Source organism: Gordionus sp. m RMFG-2023, chromosome 3 (genome assembly GCF_954871325.1).
Source record: "Gordionus sp. m RMFG-2023 chromosome 3, tfGorSpeb1-WG-v2, whole genome shotgun sequence".
In the NCBI taxonomy this organism is placed as follows: Eukaryota; Metazoa; Nematomorpha; class Gordioida; order Chordodea; family Parachordodidae; genus Gordionus; species Gordionus sp. m RMFG-2023.
Genome location: NC_088777.1, coordinates 44,513,120 through 44,532,245, shown reverse-complemented (window position 1 = coordinate 44,532,245; position 19,126 = coordinate 44,513,120). Strand labels below are relative to the sequence as shown.

Here is a 19,126-nt window from a genome sequence, read left to right as displayed (position 1 = left end):
CGTATTTATCTCGATAAGCCGAAAATAATTATACCGGAAAAAAAAATCCCCATTAAGAAATAATTCCCCGGAATTTATTTTCTCAAAATGATTAAATATTTTATTACGATTTTTATTTCGTGGGTGGGAATTTTTTCTCTTATTTTATTAATTTTGTAAAATTTAATATCTTAAAAAGGGGGCATTTTTTTTCCTGGGAATTATTTTCCTAGATTTCATTTATCTCTGCTGTGAATGTGATAAATAAAGTAATATTTTTGAAAAATATTTTAGCCGGAATCTTTGGCTTTTGGGGAAGGGGAAATTTGCTTCTCCCCTCCCCCCATACGTTGCGTAGACGCCTGAGAGGAACCGATTACATAAGAATAGGTCAAAATAATTGTAAGCATTTAAAAAAATTTTTAAGTAAATAACTTAGAAAAATCCAATTGGCGCTTACCGGAACAAAATTTTCTGAAAAATGTCGTTTCGGAAATTTTTATTTTGTAGAAGTGTTTCGGAAAAAAATTTTTTTATAGCATGTTAATTCGATTATCTTTAAGGAAGGATATTTTTTACATGGATTTTTTTTGCATCCAGTAAAAATGACAGCTGTGTTATATAATATTATCAATAATATCACAATCACATTCACGATATAACTTTTAAAGACTATGATTTAAAATTATTAAAAAAAATTTTCATTATTAAAATTTTGTTTAATTATTATTTTAGAAATTTTTTTATTATTTTGTTTTAAAAAATAAAAGTATTAGTATAGTATAGCAAATTTTCATTGCTCATTGCGGAATTCCGTCTGATTTCATTTTTTTTTTTAAAAAAGATAAGAATTTTGTAGATTAGAAAGATAGTTAAAAAATAGAAGAATTAAAAATACACATTGCATTTTAAAATCATGAAATAATCAACATTATTTGTATTATATTATTTCATATATTTAATAATTTATTTTATTGATTGAATAAAAAAAAAATTTCTAGCAAGCATCTGTTTCCCATTTTAGGTACTTCATTCTAAATTTTTTTTAAAAAACTTTTTATCCACTGAAAAAAATTTAAATTCATTTTTAATTATTACCTTTTAAATTTTATTTTTTTGTGATAATTATTCTTATAATTCTGTTACGCGAATCAAAGATTTTCAGGTAAAAAAAATTACTCTTATTTAATAAATACGATATTTATGATTCCAGTAGTGATGCAAAATCGTTTAATTTGAGACAATTTTTTGAAAAAAACGGTTAACCCAATATTTTAGACAGAAAACTATTGCTTAAAAGTTAAGAGATTTTGCTAACATCCAAAAATTTTGTGCAATCTATGAGCAAAATCTTTGGGCTATTTTTCTGGATAAAATACGGATTAGCCGTTTTTAAGAATCGGCTCAAATGGAGCGATTTTATAATACCACGAGGGACAAAAACATATTGAAGGAGGAAGAGTTAGGCGCCTAAATAAATATTGATTTTTTTTTAATCCTCACTTGTAGATTACGGAACGTTAAAATTAAACCAAAAAAAAAATTGCTAATGAAAAAATATGGAATTTGTTGGTTTAAACTTTAAAATGTTTCATTTAACCTTCCTGTGATACGTTCTAAATGGCAAAAAAAAAATTGGTAAGCGCGCTTATATCTATTAAAATTAAAACTAATATTGATAGATACTAAATCATTCTGAGGATATTGATAGTATTTCCTCTATTTTTAGCCATTTTAAAAAAATACTTCATCTAATTAATTTTAATTTCAATTTTACTTTAAAAATATTTTCTAGAAATTATAAGCAAAATTCCCAATTTAATTTTGTTTTTTAGTGATTTTTTTTAGCGATTTAGAAACGGGAACTTTCATATTACAGTATTATGATTTTTTTTGTATTTTCCTATATTTGCAACAACTTTCTTATAAAATTGTATAATTATTTTATTTTTTTAAAAAATTTTTATCAATATGTTATTTTTTTTTTACAATAACTTCAGCAAGTTTAACAATTTTATAAGAAAGTTATAAATATATAATATAAATGTTTTACAACAAATGATATTATTTAATATTTACATAATTTACATTTTTTTTTAAATTAATCCATTGACCTTTTTAATATTAAATTATTCAATAGTCTTATTAAACGGCTTGTTTTGAACCGAATTTTTTTCCCAGAAAAATTTAAGCAAGCGTGAAGATTTTGCTCACATATGACAGAAAGGTTTGGACATGTATTAGCGAAATATCGAGGCTTAGTCAATATTTTTATGGTTAAAATATTGATTTAGCGTTTTTTTATAAATCGGCTTAAATAGAGCCATTTAACAACACGATTATTCCGTACACAAATAATACCATTAAAATTATTGTAGTTAGCTCTCCAAACTACAAAAAATTCGCAGGTCTTTCCCTTTTTTTTTTAAACCAGGGAAAAATTAAATAAAGCACTTTTTTAGCTATGATTTTTCTTAGGGTATTAATTTGTATTTGTAAGTTAATATTTTTTAAATCATTGTTTTTCGGAAAAGAATCTGAAATATTTTGCAAAAACACCCTAAAACGGGTTATACATTGAATTTAAAACAATGTCGGAAGGCTGAATTCAGGGTTTATAAGAGGTTCTATTTTTTAAAGATTTTAGCCAAAAATTATCACGCAAGTTTCCGCTGAATCCCGAAGCTTACTCTAATATTATTCTGGCTAAAAATTTTAATTTAGAATCCGTTAAATTGAAGCGTTTAACAAAACCAGCTGATTTACCTTTCGTGGGCTATAGAGTAAGTTATAATCGTCCAACACGAAAATAAGTTTATTTCAAGATTTATAAAATAATAGGTATTTATATGAATTTAAAATACAACCATTTTTCTAAAAAATATATTTTACAGATAAAGACGATAATTTGTTTTTTCGCTAAACCTCATTTCACGTATACTTTATAATAATGTCCGCTCCTAAATTTGTGAAACCCTTAACTACTGCTTGCAAAGAGGTGTGCGAGCATAGTGGATCGAGATTCGAGGCTAAGGTAACTGGAGACCCTTTTCCCAAGGTTGAATGGTTTTGTAACGATAAAAAAATTCAAGAGGGGAAAAGGGCCATATTTGACGTGGAAGAAGACAAGGGATTGGTCGTTTTAACCATCCCAGACACCAGACGGGATGAAGAGGGCGTTTACAAGTGCGTAGTCACGAATACTCACGGAAAAGCAGAATCTTGCGCGGAGGTGTTAGTCGAATTCGATCCATACGAAAAGGCCCAATGAATATTAATATTATTTTATATATACACATTTATCCCATTCATTCTACTTTTTACAATGAACATTTATAAAATCAAAAAATTAATTTGATCATACACAAAAGAAAGACATAAGTGATATAATTAAGTTTTTTTAAGTGAAATGTTTTTAAAACTGCCCACAGACATTTCAATAAAATTTGTACCACTATATTTAGAGAATAGCTAGCATACATTTTATTTTTATAAAGATATTCCTTAAATATTTTGATCACTCATTTTCGTAGATAAATTGAAGAATTGAAAATTGATTACCCAAAACGTTCAATTATTCAATTTTTATATCTTCCTTTTTTTAAAAAAATTAAATTTTAAAAAATAATGCAATTTTCCCAATTTTGTTTTACAATTTTTAAATTATATTTATCGTCATCTATATTGTATCTGACCAAATCTCTTAAAATGTCATTTCATTTAGCAAATAAAGAAAGTTTTAAAAGAAATTATTTTTTTGGATGGAAATATTCTATACTGTATCTGAATCCCTATGTCATTTCATTTAGTTTGTATTAATAAAATAACTATTAAACAGATAACCATACATACTAATATAATAAATCATTTGAAATGGTAATATAATTTTTTTTAAAAATTTAAAAATAATAATTTAATTGAAAATTAAAATTTCATGATTCCATTTTTTACGAGATCAACGATAACCTTAATCAATCTCATTTGAAGAAATTTTTGTTTAAAACTTTTTATTATATTTAGCAAGTGATATTTAAAATTTAAAACCTTGTAAAAATTTATATATCATTTTAAAAAAAAATGTTTTATATATTAGGAAAAATAACGCACAATTAGAAATTCGGTTAAATCACGTGATTTAAAAGGACTTTTTTACCCCCTATTATTGAGTCCCCCCCCCCCCAACTAGAGCAACATCCCAAGAAGGGTTTGATTTTGAAGAGAAAAAAAATTTAAGGGGAAGGAAGGAAGGAAGGAAAGAAAGAAAGAAAGAAAGAAAGAAAGAAGAAAGAAAGAAAGAAAGAAAGAAAGTTTTTTTGAACTATTAAAAGATTTGTGCTTTCGTTAGTTACTTTAATTACTAAAAAATATAATATAAGATTTTATTAGTTTAGCCTATTTTTAAAATCGATATTCTTTGGAATAATAAAGTTTTTATAAAAAAAACATGCATGCTGTTTTAACAAAAAACTATTAATTTATTTCTCCAAAAAGAATTTTAATAATGCCAGCCATTCATTTGTAAAAAAAAATGAAAGGATTTAATTCGCTGCCATAAATATATCTCACTAAGCCGCGCCATTTTTAGAGAGGGGAGGGGGGAACACGTGTGAATTATTTTTAGACGCGTGTACATTTTTTTAAAAAAAAGGTAACTCTTTAGCATTCTTAAATTATAAGTGTTAGCGAAGCCCTCTAGCAAAATAACGTCATTAGTAATGACTTTAGCTTACTAATGGTGGATGCGCGTTATTTTTTTAAAAAATGTAACTTTTAGACACTACTATAAAAAAATACATTTCTTAAAATGCGTGCGGGGGAGCTATAGTTATTAATATTCATTCTTTATTTGCATAGGGCAACTATGATATATTATCATTTACAAATTATTTTTAACCGCTCCCTGAATTACCGCTTAAAAAAAATATGAAGTCCTGTAGGAAAATTTGTAAAATATTCCTAGAACTTATCGCTTGGGGTTAATGCTAGGGGGCTGGGAAATTTTTGAAATTCCCTATATCGATGTTAATTATACTAAGTATGTTTTTTTTAAATGTGATTCATAATCGTTAATAGGTAAGCGGCTTTGAATAACAAAAAACACTGGAAAAACAGCGAAAATAATATAAAACGTTTAAATATCATTTTAGCTAAATTATTGTGATTGAAAGATTTGTAACAAAATTTAGGTAGATAGATGAATGTTTGTAAAAGAAAAATTTATAATAAAATATTGGTAGATTATATTCTCCATTATAGTATTTGATCTTGTTTTCCTCACCATTAAAAACCTGTTTTTATCCTAAAAAATTATCATTTATGCAATAGTAAATAATAAATAAAAGTTTTTGTTATTTTATAGTTACAGTTACAATTTACATTTAAAAGATTTGAATTTAACTAGTTAGGGTTTATTTCTCTTTAAAAAAAATAATTATTTGTGGGTAACAGCTAGTTTTAAGTAACAACCTATCCATGTATTTAGTTTAATTATTACATTCAAAGTAATAACTTTGAAAAATATAAATAGTAATTAGTTTGATAGCAGTGGGGGGGGGGGGGGGGGGTTGTCCACCCCTCCCTCATAAAAATTGCTGCCCCCTAAACCTGGCCCCTAAATTTCATATTTACGGCTCCACAATTTTTAAAAAAATATTCGTTATTAAATTTTCATTTAACATTAACCATTAATTAGAAAAAAATATAGCTCTAGCATGAAACATCTTAAGATAATTTAAATTCAATATGTCTTGATAAAAATGGTAATAAAGGAGGATAGAGATATATCGACAATTTTCAAGAACCGTCAAGTTGAGCTTAATCGATATTATTTAAAATTAATATTTGATTTATACAATTTCTCAATATACAAGAGCTCTCCTTTCATCAATAACTGATGCTGTAGGTGTAAATTTTTCAAAGTTTTTTTATTGAAATGTTTTCATACACCTGCCAAAAATATGAAATATAATAAAAATTATAAAATCAATACCAAAAATTGCCCCAATATACATCAATAAAATGAAGTCATATCGATTACGGCAAAAAATGGTGTTAGAATTTATCACAAGAAATTATAGCAAAAGTGCTAAGCCTTTTTTTTTGTCTTAAGGTTGATGAAACAACAGATGCACCAGAATGTGAGAATTTGATTTAAAAAAATATTATACATAAATTATGCCTATATATTGACATTGTTTATAAAGCACCGTTTAATTAATTCCTTTTAAAAGTTTGTACTCCTCCATTTCGACCAGAAATGGCGTATTCACCAATCACAATTGCTTTTTTAAAAAAATTTATATTACGATTAATCTCTAAATCATTAAGTTGTTTTAAAATGCAATAGCAATGCCTTCAGCAGAAAGACTTTCTAAATCAACTATTCCCATTAAATTCTCAGACTTTTTTCACAAAAAATATACCGAATTACCTTACAATTAGGGAACATAAAACGTAATATAAATATTTTTTGCGGAAGACATTAATTTATTCTTTACGGCTTCCTAGTATAATTTCTCAAAATCAAAGCTAATATATTTTTTTAGAATTCTTTTAACAACTCTAATGCACATTATTAAACCTTTAAGATCCCAAAGTAACTTTCCCAAGTACAACATTAGGTTGTAAAAGTTTCTAAAAGTAACAGAGGGCTTCCTGCATCAAAAGTAAAGAAAATTAATCTCCAAACTAAAATAAAAAAGAGATCAAGAATTGTAAAGACATATTTATTCTACCGGCTAGACAATTATGTCTATTATCTCGAATAAAGATGATTTATTATTAGATCGAATAATATTTATTAATATTGCGTTTATTTTATTATTATTTATAACAATTTCTTATATTATTGATTTCATTTTTTTTTAATATTTATCATTTTCCAATAAATTGGTGATTAATAAAAGTATTTTTTTAAAAAGAAAATTACCTTCTAAAAACATCTATTTATTTTTAATTTTAAAATTTCGCAAATTTTAACCAAAATCGTATGTTAAATTTTAAAATTTTTCTAGAAATAATGTTTCGCTTAATTTTTAGAAAAAAAGGAAACTTATTTTAAAAGTTTTTGAAATTTGCGAAAAAAGATTAATTTTTGAAATTTTATCCCAGCTCAGTTTGTACCTGTTGGCAGACCCATATTTTATTATTTTATTTGTACATAATATTTATATCCATTTGGTTTTGATGCACGTTGATCCATATCATTTCTCCAATATTTAATTCTTTGTCTCATTTGATATCTCGTGTGTCGGTTTTTCGTTTAGGTTTTATTTTTTTTTTCAATAAATCTAAACGCAATCTTACGTTTATTCCTATCATTTTCTGAGCTCGTGGTTTATTATTTGTAGCATGCATACGGAGTTTTCCAATAAACTAATAAGCATTTATATAGTAAATTCTATACTTTTAAGTTCTGAACGAGCCTTTCAGCTATCCCGTTAGAGCTAGGGTTGTGGTGGGAAGGGAGGGGGGCGAGTATGAATATGTTTATAGGAGAGACGAGATGTTTGGAACACTTTCAAACCTGAATAAATTTAATAATATCAGATTAATCTGAATAAAAAAACTTCATATATACTCTTAAAGCTTAGGCTTAAAAAGTATACTTTAATAAAATATTATCTGGCCTACCCATGACATACTATGGATACGAACATCTATGTGTTAGTTGGTCCACATAAAATAAAGGTTGAAATAAATTAAAAGATTTTTTGATATTGTTATATTACTCTAAAGTATATTAATTTATTGATAATTTCATAATGCGCAATAATTAAGTATATTCAATTGAATTTAGAAATTTAAGAAATTTTAGGATTATTTGTAAAAAAAATTAAAATAAAATATTATTATTATAATATAAATTAATATTTTAGAGATTGATGAATATTTATCGAAAATTATTTGCATTCGTTTTAAGCAGAATAAAGAATAAATATGCAATAATTTATAGGACCATTTATCCCATGACCAAACGTGACCTAGCTCAATAACTTTATAAATATCATTCAGAATCATATTAATTCATGTTTCGTGATTAAAAAAAATTATCAGATAAAAAAGTAGGGTTTAAATTTAAACTTTCCTAAAATTCATTTATTAAGATTTTAAAAGCTTTATTTATGAATCTAAATAATAAAGATTGAGATTATTTTTTGTTAATTTTGGTAAACTAAAACACATTTTCTCTGTAATAATTTTTAAATCTTCTTTAACCAATCATGTATGATGTAATTATTTTTATTAGGCTAAAATTCCGAGCCTTATAAATTAGTAGCTCTAAATTAGAGTAAATTAACTTTTCCCAGTACTCAGCGTGCTCCTATTTTTCCTACCATTGGTTTTGCAAAAAGTCTCCAAATATGTGACCTGTGAACTGAAGTCCGTTATCTATGACTAATTTCTGGTAACCCCATGTAGCAAAAGTATGTATAGCATCGAATCGAACGTTATTTATTTTTATAAAAAAAATATATATTAAATAACTTTGTAGATTCTCATATATTATATAAAAAAAACTTTGTTTATGAGTGTCTAAGATGCTAGAAATCCTGATTGAAAAATCATTATAAACTTAGACCTCGAAGGTTGGGCACCCATTTTTTTTCTAAATCTAAATATTTCTGTGCTTGTTTTCCTTCTTATTCATTTATGTTACAATCGAAACCGCTTAGAGTCAGTGTCCATTTCAATATTTGGCAAGATTTGGGCAGAAAATTTTTTATTTTTTAAAATGTGTATTTAAGAAGTAAATAATCGTCGGTATTTATAGTAAACTCCTTAAATTATGCTATAGGCCAATGCTAACGCCTCTGGTTCTATAGTGGTTATTCGCCACGGATTAAGTTATAGGTGCAAATTTAATTGGGCGTTCCTTATTATTTCTTCTGAAATATGACCTCATTGATTCAGTTTCCTGTCGTGCCGCTGGCTTTAAATATTTTCTTTTAGGTGTTGTACAAAGATGTAATTGGATAATTTTCTAATTTTTCCTTTAAAGTAAACTTGATTTACATTGCCATTTGGCAACTTTTCTAGTGGTTGATAATTATTGTATAACTGGCATAATAATTGGCTAGTCAAAGAAATGAGTCTATTTTTTGTTTCAATATTTTTTCGAAAATATCGGGGTATTCTTCTATACACATGAAATTTGATTTTCTTTATTTCTTATGTTTTTCTTTGATTTTTTAAAATGATTTATCTTTCTTTCTTTCTTATCAAATACATCTAAGATAAATTATTTAACACGGGCACATATTTATGCTAAACCATAAAATCATAAATGAAAATAATACTCAGTTTCCAGTTTAACCTCTTCGTATTCAGCACGATCTTCAGAAAATGTTCATGAAGAGGGTATCTCAATTAAATAAATTATTAATAAAATAGATCCCTGACCTTAAACTTATCAAAATAATGGAAAAATCAAATAGCCTTTTTGGATAATTAAGGAGGAAAAAAATTCAATATAGTTCACTTGGACATTACAAAAAATCGACTCAGAAAAACAACCCCATATTTACTTAAATCCTTAGTTATCCGCTATCATCATTCACAGACGCTCTCCACAATAAAAACCTTCCTGATTAACTTGAAAGCGATAAAGAATTTTAAATACTACTAACCAGGAATTTGAATCGTTCTGGAAACAGGGCTTTCGTTCCTCTAAATTGTTGCCTCTTTGTACACCTTCCATTAATATATCAATAAAAAGGTAGTAAACTCTTACTAACTCATATTGGTTTTGTGTATTAATATTAAAAGATAGAATTTTCTTGACATCATTTCGTATTTATTTGATGAAAAATTTTTTTCCTTGTATGATATTTAATTTTATTAAATTTTAAAAAATATATTAAAAAATAGAATAATATATAAAATTAATATTAAAATAAAATGTAAAAAAAAATCATGTGAAGAATTTATAACAAGACAAATATAAAAACTATATTTAAAAAAACATTTAAGAGGGCTATCATTGAGATCCGAGTAAACTTAGATACTTGCATCTTGGGCCTAATTCTATTTAAAATAATCGGGTTCGGGCCGGGCCGGGCTTAATATTTTTAAAAAAATTTCGGGTCGTATCGGGTCGGACCTTGAAAATTTTATTTAAATTTATCAATTTTATATTGAATTTTTTATGTAAAATAAAAAATTTTGATTTAATTTATTGAAACTAAACGCTATATAACATATGTCTTTAATTTTAAGTAATTAAAAAAATTAATTTCTATATTTAAATAAATTCGGGCCTGGCCGGGCCGGTAAACTATTTTAAAACAAATTTCGGGTTTGGGCCGGGCCGGCAAAACTTTTTAAAAAAATTTCGGGTTCGGGCCGGGCCGGGAAAACTTTTTTAAAATAAAATTCGGGCCGGGCCGGACCGGACCGGGCTTGAAAAATTACGCCCGATGCAGATCACTAGTTTAGATTGGAGGTTGGAGACTCACAAGTGAAATCCTAAATAAGGAGTTTTCTCTAAATCAAGTGATGTTTGTGTGCCCATCTCGTCTTTTCCCATCAAATAGAGAGGGATAATTGAATGGGTTAAAGGAGATTTGGTTCAGGGGCGTCGCTAGCCTTCACAATCTCAGGGGGCTCAACTAAAAAAAATAATGGGGGCTTCGCCCCCATACCCTTCAGTTTCCGGGCCTTCGGCCGGGTTTTATATTAATATATTATTACTTTTTGGAAATTTGTTAACTCTTAACAATTATACTGAATTTCATATTTTGTCATTTATTATATTATGCATACAAAATAAACTGGCATATAAATAATTAAAACATACAAAACATTTCTAAAAATAATATTTTTTAATACAATTTATTGCAGTATAAAATATTTTCGATTGCTGATATAAAAAAAATTTGCATCTAAAGAATTACAAGTGACAAAAAAGATTATTTAATTCATACATATGTCTCAATTGATAATTATTTTTAAAAACCACATAATACAATAATATAATTCTTAGCAACTTACATTGACAAAAGGTTATCAAACTAATATAACTCTCTGTTACCATTTTAGACAATGTTTTATAGAATGAACTAATAAGGAAAGGTTTATATGCTTAAACCTAATCAACAATTTTTGAAGAAGAGCGTTTAAACGACCAATCCAAATCATAAAATTATATGGTGTAGAGCTTCCTTTTAGATGACATGATGGAAGCTAGATAAGTAATCGAGAAAATTATTGTGAGATATTAAATTTCTAAAAGATTATCTTCCATTTTAAATCATATATACGACTACACAGTTGACCATTATTGTTTATCTAAAATATGCAATCATATGCTCTCAGCCATTGTAGTAATAATCTTAAATTACATAGCAACACATAATAGATGCTGGTTAATTTGCAGTAATAGCCATGACTCTCTCGATGTAAACTAATATCAGAATTTATTAAGTTGGATAAATTGATAAAATAAAAACACTAAAAATCTTTGGAAGAAATAATTATGCAAATAAATTGAAGCCTGGAGTTATTTACACGGCAATGCCATATTAGAAATGAAACATTTTCTAACTATAAAATAAGGACCAGAATGATATAATGAAACAATTAAGATTTTATATATTGTAGCACCACCTTGGTATATTATATCTTAAAATAATAGTAGTTTGTAATAATATAAAAAATATACTTGTATTAAAAATTTAACTCAAAACTGTTTTTCAAAAAAGAAAAAAATAGCTTTCCTAAAACACTTAAAAAAAGAGAAGAAAAGATATCAAATTTATTACATCTATTGCAGGATGAATAATAAAATGTATAATTATTTATAACTAAATAGATGGTGTTAAATACTTAAATGCAATTTTTTATTATATTTATTATCAAAGGCATCGCCGGGGTGGCCTAATGGGTAAGATGTACGATTGGAAACACGAGTATGAACAAAGACGCAGCGTTCAATCCTGGTAAAGGAACAAAAACTTTCAAAGTTTTTCTTCGATGACTGATGTGTAAAGACATATGGTATGATGAATTTCGGAGCTTAGAGATGACACCCCGGTCACCGACAGGCCTGGACAGCCGGGTGCTAAGGATACCTGTCCAATAAACAAAATGACAGAAATAAATGGAAATATGAATATGAAAGCTAGGGCGTTCCCTCCATGCGACGCGGAGGGTGTAGACCTCCATCCTGTGAAAAATAAAGTAAAGGTCAAAGCAAAGAAGACAAGACTGGCAAGTTTGAATATTGGGACGCTTAAAGGTAAGACGAGAGAATTGGCATCAATATTGAACAAGAGAAAAGTTGATATAGCGTGCATACAAGAGACGAAATGGAAAGGACAGAAAACTTTGATGATTGGAGATGGGTATAAATTGTACTATAATGGACTTGTTAGCAATAGGAACGGTGTCGGCATCATCCTCAGCCAAGACCTAACCTCTTCAGTAGTAGAAGTCAACAGGATCTCTGATAGACTAATGAAGATAAAACTCTGCATTGGTCAATCAATACTACACATCCTATCAGTATATGCTCCTCAAACGGGTTGCAAGGAAGATGAGAAAGATGACTTTAGAGCTATCCTTGATGAAGCTGTAATGGAAATCCCTAAGGATGACTTAGTCATAATTGGTGGTGACTTAAATGCGCATGTGGGGAAAGCAAGAGATAGCTACAAAAGGCATCATGGTGGTTTTGGATACGGAGAAAGAAATGATGAAGGAGAGCACGTACTGAAATTTGCGCAAGCCTTCGACCTTGCCTTAACCAACACCTACTATAGGAAAAAAGACAGTCATTTAATAACATATGAAAGTGGTACTAGGAAAACACAGATAGATTACATGCTAATCTCTCGCAGAAGATTAAAAGATGTAATAGACTGCAAAGTCATCCCAGGAGAAGATATCGCCGCGCAACACAAGCTACTAATCATGGATTTACAAATCTCAAATAAATCCACTCAAAATAAGATAAAACTGGAACCATGCATCAAATGGGGCAAATTAAAAACAATGACAGATGCCTTTGCAATCAATGCAAACATTGAAACAATAAATTGCTCACAAGTCAGTGAAAAAATCTGGACAGACCTTTCATCCAGATTAATAGACACTGCAAAATCGACGCTAGGCTTGACAAGAGGAGGCAACAAATCACACAAAGAACTATGGTGGTGGAATCAAGAGGTACAAACTACTATACAGGAGAAAAAAGCCCTTTATAAAATATGGTACAAATCTAAAAATGCAGATGACAAGTTAAGTAACAATTTATCCAAGAGATGAGCTACAAAGGTGGTGGCTAGGGCCAAATCTATGGCATACGATGAACGAAGATCTACATACCAAAGAAGGGCAAAATAAAATATACAGATTAGCCAAACAGCGAGAAAAGAACTCTAGGGATATAAACGGAGCTCCGAAAGTAATCAAAAATAAAGATGGGAAATTGATAATAAAGGAAAAAGAAATAATGAATAGATGGAAAGAATATTTTCAGGAGCTTCTCAACTTTAATTCCCACATATTGCATCTCGACGAACACTCCCCTTGTCAAAACCTTGTACAACCTATAACAGAACAAGAAATAATCACATGCCTCAAGCATATGAAAAACAACAAAGCTAGGGGTCCAGACAATATTCCAATAGAAAGCCTTAAAGCACTAGGAGATGATGGAATACATCTCCTCACAAATCTGTACAATAAAATACTTGGAAATGAAGAGGTTCCCCAAAAATGGAGGCAGAGCTATCTAGTTCCTATCTTCAAAAATAAAGGGGATCCACACAATTGTCAAAATTACAGGGGCATAAAACTAATGTCACACTGTCTAAAACTATACGAAAAAATAATAGAAAAAAGATTAAGAGATATAATCGAAATAGGAGAGACACAGTTTGGCTTTATGCCTGGAAGATCAACAACCGATGCTATCCATGCAATTAGGCAAATGAGTGAAAAATACAGGGAAAAGAACAAAAAGCTACACATGGTCTTTCTCGATCTAGAAAAGGCCTTCGATAGAATCCCAAGAAAACTTATCTGGTGGGCGCTACGCCACAAAAAAGTTCCCGAAAAATATATAAGAATAATACAGGATATGTATATGGGACATACAACAATGGTCCGTAGCACAACAGGTACTTCAGCAGGCTTCACAATAGCCGAAGGAGTTCATCAAGGGTCGGCTCTCAGCCCACTTCTCTTCATTACAGTAATAGATGTATTAGCACAGTCTATACCTCAAACAGTCCTGTGGAATATGATATTTGCAGATGATATTGTGATACCTGCCGAATCCAAGGATGAAATGAAAGAAAGGTTAGTGAATTGGATAAATATCCTAGAAACGCACGGATTAAAAGTAAATAGAGAAAAGACGGAGTATATGGTGATAGGAGGAGATGAAACGGAGAGTATTGATATAAATGATTGGCAGATATCCGCAATTGAAAGCTGCAAATATTTGGGCTCCACTAGGCTAAGTAAGATGAATCAAGGGTGGTTAAAGTGGAGATCTTTATCTGGAGTGCTATTTGACAAAAGAATCCCACACAATATTAAAGGGAAAAATTTACAGTTCCATAGTACAACCAACTATTCTATATAGTTCGGAAACATGGCCAACCAAAGAATCAGACGAGAGAAGTCTACAAATTTTGGAGATGAGAATGCTGAGGATGATTGCTGGGGTAACAAGAAAGGATAAGGTGCGCAGTACAAGAATACTAAATAGTTTAAAGGTAGTGCCCATTAAGACTAAGTTAATGGAAAACAGACTTAGGGAGAAGGCCTATGAACTACATAGGAAATAAAGTTGAAAGTTTGGAAGTGATGGGTAAACGTAAAAGAGGAAGGCCAAAACTTCAATGGGGCCATAAAGTTAGAGCCAATATAAAGAAGTATAAAATAGATAAAAGAGATTGTATGAATAACATAAAGTGGAGAGAGATGTTGAAGGAGCTTACCACCAAAAAAGGTGAAAACTAAAAGAGAAAAAAAAAAATTTATTATCAAAGGCATTTATTAGTAAAATTTATTATAATATTAACTGTAAAATATTATATTACTGTCAAATATGTCTATAAAAGTGGCATTATATCTAATATTTTATAAACAACTGTATATTGTAGAGAATTATAAACGATATGTCTACTTACTTTTTATAAAGAAATCTCTTATACTTATTTGAACCTAGAAAATATTTTTAGGAATAGGTATGATAATAAAATTTTAAAATAAAATACAGTTGATTAGTCATTTTGAACTCGGCTAATTACAATATCTAATTTGTTAATTTTCAAATAATATATGATTATAAATATTAATTAGGGTTATATAATAACTAAAATTATAAAAGTCAATTAAACTTCAACTGTTAAATCTAAATTAATATTTAGTAAGTTATTGATATTATATTATTAATACAGAATTTGATTGCAAGCTGACATAGTGAAAATATAATTTATATATATTAATCTAATCTAATAATTAAAATAATATTCATTTAATAAAAATTTAAATAGTCTTATTAATTTCTAAATAATAAAATTAAATCAATATATTACTTAGTGAATTATAAAAGAAATCATTCAGTGGGCAATCAAAAAAATTTTTTTTAGTTCAATGAGATATTAAGGAGCCATTAAAAAAAAATTTTTTGCTACAGGGGACTATTCAAATTTTTTGGGGAGCTCGAGACCCTGTGCCCCCTCCTAGCAACGCCACTGGTTTGGTTAGTTGGCAAACCCTAATTTGTTCGAAATTATAGAGTAAATGGCACAATGACGACTGAATGGTCCTTTAGAATATAATAGGTTAAACCATAGTCTTTCCTACATCCTTTACATTTATGGGGTACACATAGATCACAGCCTAATTTATACTCTATTGTCACCCTCACCTCCTCATTGGTTAGCAAAAGACCAAGATTGGCACAAAGGTGAGCTTCAAGCTCTTCATGGCCAGATTTTTGTTCCAAGTATTTGAGGATTGGAGTATCTTGAAATGAGGGGTTAGCCTCTGTCAATTTCTTAAAGTTAGCCAGAAGAGGGTTAAAAAAATTTCTTTAAGTCGAGGACTGTAGAATAGATAAAGGGCATAAATATTTCCTTCATAAGTCACAGGCTTTATCAAACAGACTATTTCTACCACTCAGAAGCTTACCTATAACTTCTTCGCAGGAAGAAAGTGTAAAGATTTTGGAGGGTTTAAAATATGCGTATTGGGTTCGAATTGATAGAAATGAATTAACAAGGTTGATAGTGATTTTATTTTTATAACGAATATGCAAAATAAATTTTATTTGCGAATAAAAAAATACGAAAGTTTTATAATATCACAGTCAAAAAATTCTTATCTAAAAAAGTAAATTGTATGTTTTTTATTTATTATATCAAAATATTGCCTCAGAACAGTAAAAATATAAAACTTTTAAAATCAATTGAACATATTATAGTATGAAAATATCACCTCAAAACAGTAAAATTATAAACATTTAAATCTAATTTATCACAACAGAAAGGAAGACTGACAAAGAAACTAAATTAAGAAGGGAAATTCCTAAGCTACCTTGATTGGTCAGAAATTGTGCAAAATGTTTATGATAACCTCTAGTAAGTTTTTAATTTTCTGGTCTAGGGGTAAAAGGAAGGAGTGGTTCAAAAATGAAGATGAGGCACTAAAAAGATGTATATAGGAAGTATAGCGATTTGCTTATCTTGATGGGCAGGAATTACGCAAATAGCTTCCAAATTGGTTAAACCAAAAGTGGCTTTCTCTATGAATGCTGTTATGGATGGAGTATTTAACGGAGATCCTAAAAGGGAGATTGTCTCGACTCCAAATCAATAACCTTAAAACAATTAAAAATATCTAATGGGGATTTTCTGTTTTATTTATATTTAAAACAAGACTAATAGCTTTAGATTAATTAATTAATAAATAAATGACCTTTTACACATAAGTGATAGGACCATAGAATTTGGTCTTTCAGGTACCAAAGGTTAAGGTCAAGTTTGCATTTGGACTTGATATTAGAAACGATGTCATGAATATATAGGCAAAAGAGAACATCGCCAAAAGGATCCCCTTGTTGAATACACTCCTCAGATTTCAAAACCTTATCCCTCAAAATAAAAAAATAATTCCGACCAAAAGAGAAATTTATATAATGGGAATTGTTTGGAAATCTATCATTAAAAAAAATAATTTTTACTCTATCTGTCCTACTCGAACAGATGGTCAATTTCATGATCGAACCGCGAATTGATTGTAAAGATAAAACCGCCACAGAAACCGATTTTAAACTAAGACAAACTTATGACAACAACAAATTTATTTGAAATCTATGTTAAAGAGTTTTAGAATGTTCTTTTAGAACATAACATAATAAAATTTATTTTTTTTAAAAAAGGAACTATCAAAAATATTCTATGATGATTAAGTATGAAATTATATAATTTTATATTGAATATAATGTCGATCTTACGACAACAACCCTGATTTAGGACTCAAATAGAGTCAAAGTGATGCGATGAGAATCGTTAAATGTATATAACAGCTGATTTCGGGATAACAATCATTCTCATCGCATCATTCAACACCATTTATTTACCTGATTTTTTATTATGCACGTCGCGATGAGGAGAAAAGTCGCGCTTACAAAAGATTTTGTACAATATTTTTCGTATAAATAATATTTTTTTCAATTGTATATTTATTTATAAACAAAAAAAAATAGAAACTCAACTCCGTACATAGCACACATTAGCGGGTATGTGCGTTTGGAGCAGTGTAAAGACCCAGAAAAAAATAAGGTGCTGAATTTACACCTGAATCCAGAAAAGTTAAATCCGTTTCAGAAAAAACAAGAAAGCATTTTATGTACCAACTGCCTAAAAGACAGATGTAATTACCAACCTAGTATGGTGAGTAGTTCATATAGCACTATAACGGATAGAAGCGACACTACATTGACAAACAATGGTATAATCTTATTAATATGATAGATTTCAGCTTTTGAAAATCAAAGTGTTTGGAATCTGAACTTTTCTTTTTTTACTAAGAGATTTGTTCCCGGTTTCTAAAAATATTTATTCTCTATAATTCCAGGTTTTATTAAAATTTAAACAGTGAATAAATTTTGTAGAAAGAATTACAATGTAGAATCACTATTTCCAGTTTCTTAAAAATTTTTGGTATAACCGGGGGCTCCCATTTTTTAAAATAGGGCTACTTTCGGTTTCCTACAAATTCCAAGAAAGTGGGTCCAAATGTAGGTTTCAGAATTTGTCGAGTGCTAACTATGAAAATAATCGAACGATTCATTATCTTAAATTTTATTTGTAATAAAGGTAATATATCAAAAAATTCGATTCAAAAACTTTCAAATAAATAATAATTCTATAAAACTTTAAAAATTTAACATGTAGTGAGTTGATTAAAATATCAAAACTTAAGAGTCTTTAAAACTTTTCGAATATTTTTTAAGAGATTTTGGACATAGCACAAAACAAAAATTAATCTATTTTTAGTTTATTGCAATTTGTCATTCGTTGCTCATAATCGATATAAATATCTGGTGATAGCAATCTACTGATTTAAAAGATAAAATATGGTTAAATGAGCGGTTATAATGTGTGGTACTTATCAAAGATTAAGAACCAATCCGTTTTTAATGATATCTTCTAAGTTTAATTTCATTTTTTAAAAATGATATTCCTGGACCGACCCCACTTATTTTAAATAAACCGTTGTGCATATCTTTAATACCAATTATTATAAAATTTAAATGATATTTATCATAGTACAAACTAATCGTTAATATTTATTAGGTGTCAAAGTCATTCCATCACAAAATTTTAAGAACCTTCGCAGCAAATTTGAGAACACGGAGAAACAAGATAATATAAAGAGGGTAAAAAAAAATAAATAATTTTTTAAAACAAATATAATTCAATTCATAAAATTAAAATAGGTGAAAAACCTTGAAAATAGAAGACAAGAAAAATATGTGAAGAAACTCATCTCTTTCTACAACAGTCTACAGGAGAAAGACAATATTAAAAACTTGGGTGAGGGTGATGGATAAAATATTTTATACACACACCCTCCACCCCCCCCCCCATATTTATCAGTTGTATATTTTAAGATTTTCTTTTTA

The 19,126-nt window shown here is 28.5% G+C and overlaps 2 protein-coding genes across 2 annotated transcripts; both read left to right on the top strand.

The window, feature by feature from the left end:
• The first annotated feature begins 990 nt into the window (after positions 1-990).
• Positions 991-3,620, top strand: LOC135926350 (palladin-like). The gene is made up of 2 exons (XM_065462192.1): positions 991-1,144; positions 2,874-3,620. The coding sequence occupies exon 2, from the start codon at positions 2,930-2,932 to the stop codon at positions 3,248-3,250; it is 321 nt and encodes a 106-aa protein (XP_065318264.1). The 5' UTR covers positions 991-1,144; positions 2,874-2,929; the 3' UTR covers positions 3,251-3,620.
• Positions 3,621-17,390: 13,770 nt separating this feature from the next.
• On the top strand, positions 17,391-19,081 carry LOC135927424 (uncharacterized). The gene is made up of 4 exons (XM_065463401.1): positions 17,391-17,407; positions 17,705-17,949; positions 18,798-18,880; positions 18,941-19,081. The coding sequence occupies exons 1-4, from the start codon at positions 17,397-17,399 to the stop codon at positions 19,052-19,054; spliced, it is 453 nt and encodes a 150-aa protein (XP_065319473.1). The 5' UTR covers positions 17,391-17,396; the 3' UTR covers positions 19,055-19,081.
• The last annotated feature ends 45 nt before the right edge of the window (positions 19,082-19,126 follow it).

Bases quoted from the DNA above. Each gene is read 5' to 3' on its own strand.
- LOC135927424 (XM_065463401.1), top strand. The intron at 17,950-18,797 runs GTATAATCTTAT...AATATTTATTAG, and splicing joins CACTACATTGACAAACAATG to GTGTCAAAGTCATTCCATCA. The intron at 18,881-18,940 runs GTAAAAAAAAAT...AAATTAAAATAG, and splicing joins AACAAGATAATATAAAGAGG to GTGAAAAACCTTGAAAATAG.
- LOC135926350 (XM_065462192.1), top strand. From the start codon at position 2,930: ATGTCCGCTCCTAAATTTGTGAAACCCTTAACTACTGCTTGCAAAGAG.